A 10,535-nucleotide genomic window follows, 5' to 3' on the forward strand; every position below is an offset into this window, starting at 1 on the left:
TTTTAAAGCGCAGCTTCTTGGGGCTGTGCTGCCAGCATGAACTCTGGCTTTAAAGCATTTCAATGGATTTTATGGGACTGGATGTTTGTGTTCCCGCTTGGGATCGAAAGGAGAGTGCTCTGAGACCATGCCGATGGCTCAGCACTCCCTGCCTGCACCTGGGCAGACGGCAGAATCAGGCTTAGGCAGGCTGAAGAGCACGGCAGATTTCCTAATGATGGGGGGAGTGATTTCTTATTAATAAAGAAACTGCCTAGACCCATTTGATAAGCTAACCCTTAGGTAGGCAGAGAAAACAGAACAGAATGCTGGGAGAAAGAAGCTGAGTCAGGGAGTCGCCATGATTCTCCCACTCCAGGCAGACGCAGGTTAAGATCTTTCCTGGTAAGCCAGCCAGCTCTTGGGCTACATAAATTATTAGAAATGGGCTAGTCCAGGTGTGAGAGTTAGCTGAGAAAAGGCTAGATATAATGGGCCAAGCGGTGTTTAAAAGAATACAGTTTCCGTGTAATTATTTCGGGGCATAAGCTAGCCATGTGGGCGGCCGGGTGCCAGGGACGCAGCCCCGCCGCTCCTACTACTACAGAACCAGAAAATAACATTCTGAATGAGTTAACCCAGACACAGAAAGACAAATATGGCACGTACTCATTCATAGGTAGTTATTAGGAATAAAGGGAAACCAACCTATAATCCACAGTCCAGAGAAGTTAGATAACAAAAAGGGTCCAGAGAGGGATGCATATATTTCCCTGGGAAGGGGAAGTAGAAAAGATCTGGGTAAACTGGGGACAGGGGTTGCAGGGATGGAGGGATGGGAACCATAGGGAGTGGATTGGGTGGGCTCAGTGTGGGAGGGGGTTGGTGGTATGATGGAGGGGGAGGGTAACAAAAGAGATGTCTTGATGGGAGGCATTTTGGGGTTAGGGAGAAACTTGTTGCCAGGGAAACCCCCAGGAACCCACAAGGATGACCCCAACGAAGACTTCTGGCAATGGTGGAGAGGGTATCTCAACTGACCATCTACTATAAGCAGATTGGTGACTCCTAATTGTCATCAGAGATACTCTATCCAGTAGCTGATGGAAGCATGTACAGAGATACACAGCCAGGCACCAGGCCAAGCTCCTGGAGTCCAGCTGAAGAAAGGGAGGGGAGATTATATAAGCAACAGGGGTGTGACAGACCTCTAGCTTGGTCTCTAACCATGGGAGCAGGACCTCTCCCTGGAGCTTAGCTGGCTTTAAGGAACCTGTTCCCCATGCTGGATTCCCTGGCCCAGCATTGACAGAAGGGGAGGAGCTGCCTCAACTTAATGCTATCCCTTTCTGAGTCGAGGTGGAGGAGGAGTGGATGAGGAGGGAGGTAGATGGGAAAGAGGAGGGGACTGGAGGAGCGAGAGGGAGGGGAAACTGGTTGGTACATAAATAAAAAAAATGTTACTTATATAAAATTTTAAAAGTGTAGCAAAGCTGGCTGTGGAAGGTTTCCGAGCAGTGTTAACTGGAAAGCATGCCGAAAGGACTGCTGGGAGGCAGAGATGCAGTGGGAACTTTGAGGGAAGCTAGTGGGGGCTCCAAAAAGGTCATGACTTTTGAGGCAGCTTCTGAAGGAAAAGGAAATAAGTTCTGAAAGTGGCATCCAGGTACGGGGGAGAAGGGCATTTATATGATGATAAAAGGTAAGGGGTTTGAGAATAGCATGCTTGGGATAGGAATCAAGGCTGGAGATAGCAGAGGGATGCAAGCTACACAAAGGAGAATGAATTTTATTCTTTGGGAAAGAAGAAGTCAGTGGGAGTCACAGAACTGAATTATTAAGCTTTATTAAGGGGGGGCGGGAGTCACTTTGGAGGCAGTGGGCAGGACAAATGATGGGAGATAGACTACAAAAAAGGGCTACAAAAAATCAACCACTGTGACCAACATCCTGCATGCAACTTTTACATCTACAAAATGGGTAAGCTGACTCCAAAATGAGACCACACATATCTGGATTCATCACTCCCTCTACAATGTTTACATATCTGAAATAAACAGTTGCCTACTTCAAAATGCCAATGCGATGACAATTCTTTATCAAGCATACAGAAAGGCTTTTTTCTGTTTTGCAACAGAAACCCACAATTACTATTCTGGTTTTGACCATTTAAGTGAAGAAACACTACAAGGACTATTTTTTCATTGGCTGAATATAACCATTTTCCTTCTATTTTCCATGTTTTGATACCATTGCTGTCTCCTTTTGGACTTTCACTAACTGTTGCGTGGCCAATTGCTTATAAAGTCTTTATATAATATCATAGAAGAATAAAGAAAGTAGCAGTCATTGTCAGATGGGCATTTCACTTATGCATTCAATGCCAAACCCTGTCCTATAGGGGGTACCATGTATAAACAAAGAAACTCATGCCTGCTATCAGAAACAGTCTAGTCAGCTTCAAGGGGCTAATGACATCATGGATCTTATTAGAAAAATATCTACTGCCACCACTTTCTAGACCAGTATAATCCCTGACTATATTCTAAATTTTATCCTCATACCCACAGATAAATGTGGAGTTACCCCCCCTCATCAAAGAGGTTTCTCTTTACAGAAAATGGAGACCATTACACAAAACCACAGCTAGATACAATGCAGATATCAATGGATCATAAGAAGTCTAGTACCACAGGATATATACATATTATAGGTCCTGTGCCTATGACTCAGAGAGCATCATGGAAGAAGGGTGGACAGATTGTAAGAGCCAGAGAATCTGGCAGTCTTCTCTCAAACAGTCTCTGTAGAAATCGCAGCATGAACAGGACAGGAACAATAGAATATCAGTGGGCACATATACACAGACAACAAATGTAATAAAACAAACAGAAAAGACTATCAACTTGAGAGTAGAACCTGAAAGGAATTTGAGGGAGAGTAACAGGGAGGGGCTGGAAAGTAGAAAGGGAGGAAGGGATATAATTCTATTTCAATTAAAAATATTTTAAAAACAAATAGTATGAAGTCTACATAAAAATGTACAAAAAAGATATAAGCTTGCTAAGTTTTTTTAATTAAAAAAGCTGTACATATTCATTTTAGATATTTTGAGAAATACCAACAAATGAGAAGAATGTAATGTGTGTATATAATTCTGCTCTGGTTATCCAAAGAATTGAAAAACTTTTCATATATAGTCCATACAGACTCTTCTCTAGAAATAATTTTATTATTTTATATAGTCAAAACGGCACCATATAGACAGCCTTCTCATGTTATCACAATTTGAATAACTTCCCCAATTCATTATCAAGAACAGCATAAAATGAAACTAGATATGAATGGCTAGTCAACAAGCCAGGAGTCTCTATGGTGAAATGGCCTATGACATAGCTTTAATTCTAATTTTTGATAATTTTATATGTTAGCACCAAGCATCTCAATCTACACATATAAGATTCCTTGAAATGGAACAAACCAAGTATAAACACTGGGCCACAGAAAGGCATTTCAATGTTCAAACAGCTCTGCCATGGTTCCTGAACTAGTTTACTTTCTATTGCTGTGATTAGCATGGTGACTAAAAGCAACTTGGGGAGGAAAGGGTTTATTTCACTTTGAAGATTATAATCCAGCCGGGCGGTGGTGGCGCACGCCTTTAATCCCAGCACTTGGGAGGCAGAGGCAGGCGGATCTCTGTGAGTTCGAGACCAGCCTGGTCTACAGAGCTAGTTCCAGGACAGGCTCCAAAGCCACAGAGAAACCCTGTCTCGAAAAAACCAAAAAAAAAAAAAGAAAAAAGATTATAATCCAGCATGAAGGGAAGTCAGAGCAGAGACTCAAGGCAGGAACCTGGAGGCAGGAGCTGAAGAAGAGACAGGAAAATGATGCGCACTAATGTGCTGCCTCTGACCTGCTTAGTTACTTCCCTTATAGGGGCCACAGTGGACCCATATATGGACCACAGTTGGACCTCCCCACATCCAATCAGCAATCAAGAAAACACCGCGCAGACTCATCTATGGGCCAATCTGATGTAGGCAATTCAACTAAGATGTCTTCTTCCCAAATGACTCTAGCTTGTGTCATTCCCTCACAGTGTCACAGTGACAAAATAACAAACTCAAACCAGCAAAACCCCTTTATAGTGTTCTGCAGAAAAAAGGAACAATATTTATTTTTGTCATTGCTGATACACTGATCCCCTCATCAGCCTACTTATCTATTAATTCTCTTTATCAATGTCTCTCTTAAATGGTGGCATCAGGATTTTACATCATCACATCATCACTACAAACAGGACTACTGTCTCATCTTGTCTGGCATTCATTATAATATTTTTCTTTTAATTCACAATAGATGTATATTATTTTTAAACAAGTAATACTATTACTGGTTTCAAAAGGCTAGATTCCTGCAGACAGACCTTAATCATTTAATGGTACAATTGATTTTTTACTAATTAGATGCTATCTATACACTTTAATGTTGTGCCACTGGTTGTGCCTTATATTCTAGCCAGTTATAACAATTTCAAACCTTGACTCTGTCATCAAGCACACTGGATAATCTGTTGTTTCTCACATCTCAACCATGCACTGCATTATGGACAAAGAGGAAGCACCCTACATAACAAGGTGTTAGTGATCACCCTTCCCAGCTGTCATTAAGCTTTTATTAGATAGTTCGTAACCCTATCTGAATATATTGCCACCATTTACCCTGTGTTTCTCAGGGACTGTGTTATTCCTTGATTCCATAAAAATAATTTCAATGACACTACCAATGTTTTTTTTATATTCAACCACCAAACACTAAAATTATTAATTGTCAAAGACAAGCACCCGCTCACTGTAAATATGTAACCAGGCAAGGCTTCCAGCAGTGGGACTGAGACACCCACCCAGTCACAGAACCCTCAATCTGTCCTGCCTACAAGACTTGATGGGGTAATGGTGGTGCTTGTCTGAGTGACCAGCCAATGGGTGGTACAATTAGAAGCCCAAAGCATGAGAGGGAGCCCATGCCAACACTGCCTGGATGGCCGGAAACCAGAGACTGGACAGCCCAGAGACCTAGGACAGACCCAAACATGGCTAGAAAAAAAATCAATAAAATGATTCCTAATGATATTCAGTTATCCTTCTAGATCAGTGCCTAGAGAGTTGTCGTTCAGCAACTGATAGGAACAGATTTAGAAACCCCCAGCTAAACACTAGGCAGAGCCAGGGAAACCCTGCAGAAGAAGGGAAGGATTGTAGGAGCTAGAGGAGTTGAGGACCTCATGAGAACACAACCCACAGAATCAACTAAGTAGGGCTCAGAGGGGATCATAGAGAGGGAAGTGATAATCACAGATCCTATCTGGGTCTGAGATAGGTCTTCTGCATATACATTGTGTACCTGGATGTTCTTGTGGGACTTCTAACAGTGCAAGCAGGGGAGAGGATGTAGTGGATGGTGTACAGGGTATATCTGCCTTTTTTTTTGCTTGCTTTTGGGGCTCTTTTCCTCCTACTGGGCTGCCTCATGCAGCCTTGATATGAGGGTTTCTGCCTATTCTTATTGTAACTTGTTATACCATGTTCGGTAGATATCCCTAGGCTGCCTGCTCTTTTTTTTTTTTAAGGGAAACAGAAGAGAAGTGGATCTGGGAGAGGAGGCATGGGGGACTGGAAGGAGTGGAGGGTGGGAAAACCGTAGTTGGGATGTAATGTATGAGAGAAGATTAAAAAAAAAATCCAGAACCTTCCTAGATTTCCCCCAATAGTCCCATAGTCACCTATGTACAAAGCAGTAACAGGTTATTCTTCCATGTATCTTAAACCTATTTGCCAGGAGTATTTGGAAGCCCACCTGCCCCTGCATTCTGATGTGAGCCATGAAACACCATCCCATTTACCATAAGTCCTTCTGTGATAACCACAGTAGCTGTACATTTTTCTCTTGTCTTTCTAGGGTATTTATACTTCGTGTCCCTGATTCAGCAATGGGAATGTCCCTTGAAATGTGTTAACAAACATTTTGTGGTCATGACTGAAAAAGTAGCAGTAAGCCATGACACACTCATCCCAGTTTTACCCCGCTACTGAATGGTTTGTAAAAGGACACTTCGATAGTTCTAGAGTGGTCGACTTTAACCAAGGATTCACATCAATGCCTACCTCTGTGGTATTTTAGAAAATTCATGTGTGTTGAGAAGCAATTATATCACCCATGTTAATCAGATCCACAGTCAATCTTGCAAGGTAGAATAGACACAGTTTAGCATCACTCTTAAGAGTTAGGGTCATCTTTATGGTCTCAGAATCTACTTACCGTTTCCAAACTTCTTAAATAAAGACGATAATTTGTGATGTAAACTCTTCCCTTAATGGGGCCATTGAAAGGACATATGTAAATAACTTCTTTGTCTAGTAAGATAAAAAAAAGTACCCTAAAATAATGGAAACATATACCAAGATATACAACAAATGGTACTAACTTAATATAAATTACTTGCCTATGTTTAACTACAATAAAAACGTTGAAAGCAACACTGGCAAAGTTTGCACATCTCTATGCCAGGCTGAATTGGAGCAGTGGGGAACTAGTAGGCCCATGTCTCCTCTAAGCACTCATGGTACTTCTGAGTTTGCCCCCAATGCTGTCACCACCTGAGACAAGGTGACAAGAGCCAGACGTGAAATCACAGGCGTGATTGCGGCTTTTGCTGTTGTTAACATCTCAAGACTGTAAAAGAAACTACTTGAGCTATTTCCCTTTCAAGGATATCCTTGGCTATGTTAATGACTTTCAATTGTTTAAAATGACTTTGAAATCCCTTTCTCTTCAGGTACTAAATGAAAACTATACACAGAGGCCACTTCATACCAGTTCAAGTAGTTACTACATCATCAGTTAAAGGTCTGTCTGCTGATATACAACATTCAAATGTCACATATAAAGACCATAAAGGCAAAATTTCTTTGCTTTTTTTCAGAAACTAGGAAAGACATATTTTACTGGTTTTAGTTTCAAGACTAGAATTATGAGTTCATGGACAGCAAATAGTTTCTCATGGTTCTGTGGTACATGGCTAATTCACTTCTCTAAAACCTCCATTTAGTCATTTAAAATCAAAATCTGCATCTTAATGAATGGAATGGTTCCTTGTAACAATGCTGATTATTCGCCCCAAATATACTGACATGTGGCAGAAAGGACCAACCCTAACCACTGAATGTCTCTATCATCAGCACTTGGCTCAGAAACTATTAATGCTCTGCATTCTTAATCAGAGTGACCCGGCCCTTTCGAAGTAGATTTCTTCCTCTTAGCATTGGTTTATCATAAGAGGAAAAGAAAACACCATATTGAAATGTTATACAACCTTACTTAATTTCCATTTTCTGGCAAAGGATTCTCCTATTATATCAAAGAGAAGAATCTTTAAGCTCTTATCATTTTGAAACATACATCACAGGGTGAAAGCCTTAATCTAATTGTTTTTCATAACTTTAAATTACAAATAGTATATATTGTATCTCTAGCTAGAAACTTTCAAGAGATAACCCATGTTGTTCCCCCAAATAATTCTCTTTAGTACAGAGACAAGATTCTTGCTAGGCAAGTGAGCCCTGAGCTCTTGAAAGAACTCTTTGATCAGGACGTTCTCTGTGTTGACGCTCCTAAACAAAGCTAGCTTATTTGTCCCTTCTGTCTGTACAGAGAAATGGAGCTCAAGCCACCTGATCCTGCTGTACTGGTCTTCGAGCTCTGCACCCCAGCCTCAGGAGCTCCTTACCGGTAATTAGTGTTTCCCCTGGGAGTTGAGGAACATTCTCACTGAGATCCTGACTGACTCCATCTTGAGATACCTGCAAATGAAAGGGGAATCAGAGGTATTGGTGTTACCTTTGCACAAATAGTAGCACACAGAAATACACTTTTAAAAGAAAAAAATGGAAGTTTAGCATTTAAGAAAACTTGAATAGAAAATTCACACTGAGAAAAAAGAATCTGAGATGAAAATATAGCTCACTGGTATGTTCCTAACTCACATGACACCCTCTGTTCAATCTTTAGCAACAGAAAATTAGAAAAATAAAGACTGTCTGGCTGCAACATTTATTAGATGTGCTAACTCCTACACTGCATTTATATAATGTTACCAAAGTTTTGAATACGTTTAAGTATTTTAATGCTAGCATAACTCAGTAAAATAATCAAACATTAATGAAGTTAGTGTGCTATATGGTCATAGCTTTTGTTCCTATGCAACTGTTACAGAATCTTATCATAGTGCCAAAGAATGCTTTATGACCTATTATTTTATTAGGAACCTTATTTTAGGTCAAAGAAAGAGTAGTCTGTCAAAAACATGCTCAGGCCTCTAGGAACCACCTGAGCAAATTCCCCTGTTGTCCTCAGGTATATGCCTCATCTAACCACTTCAGCATCTCTGACAGGCAGGAAAGAATTAATCATTAAACTTCAGCAAACCAGGTATGGTGGGTGATTCACACTTTATATGACAGATTTTGGCAAGCTATGGCAGAAAGATCACAAGTTTGAGTCTACACACATATCCTGACCCCGTCTCAAACAACCAATCAACCCCCACAATTTAAATCTCAGTATTTCAAAAATCAAAATAGAATCTATAAGGTTAAAATGCTGAAATAAAGTGATTTGTACATTATAGTTATTACATTATGAATAATACCTACTAAACCAATAAGAAAAGAGTCTCCCTCACCTCCCTCCCAGACAAATAGGCAAAGGACATGAATAGTTCACTCAATCAATAGGAATGGACAATAATGTAGCTTTAAAAAGAATAAAAGGTCAAATTTGTCAGTAATCAAGAAATAAAAATTAAAAATACTTTCCTTTCTGATTGATCATCTTTATACACTGTGAGGTAGTAGAATAAATGAATCTTTCTGGTAGATCATCTTAAAACTCCATGCAACCATGAATAAAACTAAATTTGAATTCACCTCTCTCTTTCAATTTATGATTCAAAAATCTAATTCTACTTGAACAATATATATACCCTGGCTACTCTGAAGCATTTTATGTTCAAGGTATGCATGTTTGGGTTTTGTAAGTCTTACCATCATACCCATCAAATAATGCCTTATTTATGAAGGTAGCAGCTTGCTTAGTCAAGCCTGGCTTTCCAACACCTCCTTCAGAGAGCTGTCAGATACAGAGGACTGCTTCAGACCAGAATGTAAGATCTGGCAGCAATTCATTAACAAAGCTTCAGAAAGTGTTTACAAAAGCAAAAATCACCTAACACATATTCTATTTAAATCTTTCTTAGAACAGGGTGGGATGATATGTTTCCTTTGCCTTATACTATGTGAATACATAATGAGATTTATGATTCAGTAAATCCTAAATAATTGTCTAATACAAATATGAAGAGAGAAATACAGAGATACAGGTAAATGTAAAAACTGAACTTACCATCTTAATGGATTCATTCTCCAAGGAGTGTGAGTTATACTTAGATATTGATGCAGAAGCCATCCTGGAAACTACAAAGGAAGACAAAATTCTCTATTAATCGAACTATTTCAAACATAATAAGAGTTAAATATTTCAAAAGAACAAATAGTACTTAACTTTTTAGGCCCTATTTTAATTCATAGGGCCAAACAATAAAAAATACAAAGAGCTAGCCAGAACACAGGCAGTAGATGTCCAAGGAAGAATCGAGTTCAATGCTGTCTTTATTTTATTGTTTTAGGTTTGGTAGGGAGAGGATAGAGGAGTGCCATATATTTCCAATGTTTCACTGAAACGTTAAGAGGGTGTTGTGCCAGGTACACAGCTAGATGATAAATGACTATGAAGGGCCATATGTAGTAGCACAAATTTGTGATCTAGCATTTGGAAGGCTTAAGTAGGAGGATCATTAAGTACAAATACCATCTGCATTCATGAGTAAGACTATGTCTCAAAAACTGCAAGATGGTTTGGGGAACACAGAACAGGAAACAGGAGGTAAATAGTAAAAGGGAAACCTCATGAATTACATCATGCTTATTCTAGGAAATCTTATTCACAGTGCTCAAGTTATCATATTAAAAACAAGCAAGCAAAACAAACAAAAATTTTAATGTTTACCAATATATGACAAGTGTGAAATTTCTATACCACTTAATTTTTAAAACTATTTATAAACATTCAAGCAGAATTATGAAAGGATGAATAATATCACCCATACAATTCCCCTCCAAGAATTACTTTCTTCACATTTTTAAAAAGCCAGATATGGTATATGCATGTAAATCCCACTATTGGGGACCCTGTCTTCCTAGCCAGGTAGAATAGCTTACTTTGTGAGCTCTAGAACAGTGAGAGACCCTGTCTGAAAATACAAGGTAGACCACTCTGGAGGAATACCATCTCCACATAACCAAACACACACACACATGCACTCAAAACCCACCAACACACACACACACACACACATACACTCAAAACCCACCAACACACACACACACACACACACACATGAGAGAGAGAGGCAGAGACAGAGACACAGAGAGACAGAG

The 10,535-nt window shown here is 39.7% G+C and overlaps 1 protein-coding gene across 2 annotated transcripts in view; it reads right to left on the reverse strand.

Moving 5' to 3' along the window:
• The window catches only part of Mtm1 (myotubularin 1), a 139,240-nt gene that overhangs the window by 107,914 nt on the left and 20,791 nt on the right, over window positions 1–10,535 (reverse strand). The window contains exons 2-4 of one of the 2 annotated variants that reach the window (XM_005369183.3): window positions 9,442–9,512; window positions 7,769–7,841; window positions 6,301–6,395 (exon numbers count right to left, since the gene is read on the reverse strand). In XM_005369183.3, the coding sequence (XP_005369240.1) occupies window positions 6,301–6,395; window positions 7,769–7,841; window positions 9,442–9,504 (231 nt within the window). In that variant the 5' untranslated portion in view covers window positions 9,505–9,512. Of the gene's footprint in view, window positions 1–6,300; window positions 6,397–7,768; window positions 7,842–9,441; window positions 9,513–10,535 lie in introns of those variants that run through there. The other variant, XM_026777088.1, reaches the window with a different exon arrangement.

This window comes from Microtus ochrogaster, unplaced genomic scaffold (genome assembly GCF_000317375.1).
Source record: "Microtus ochrogaster isolate Prairie Vole_2 unplaced genomic scaffold, MicOch1.0 UNK45, whole genome shotgun sequence".
Lineage (NCBI taxonomy): Eukaryota > Metazoa > Chordata > Mammalia > Rodentia > Cricetidae > Microtus > Microtus ochrogaster.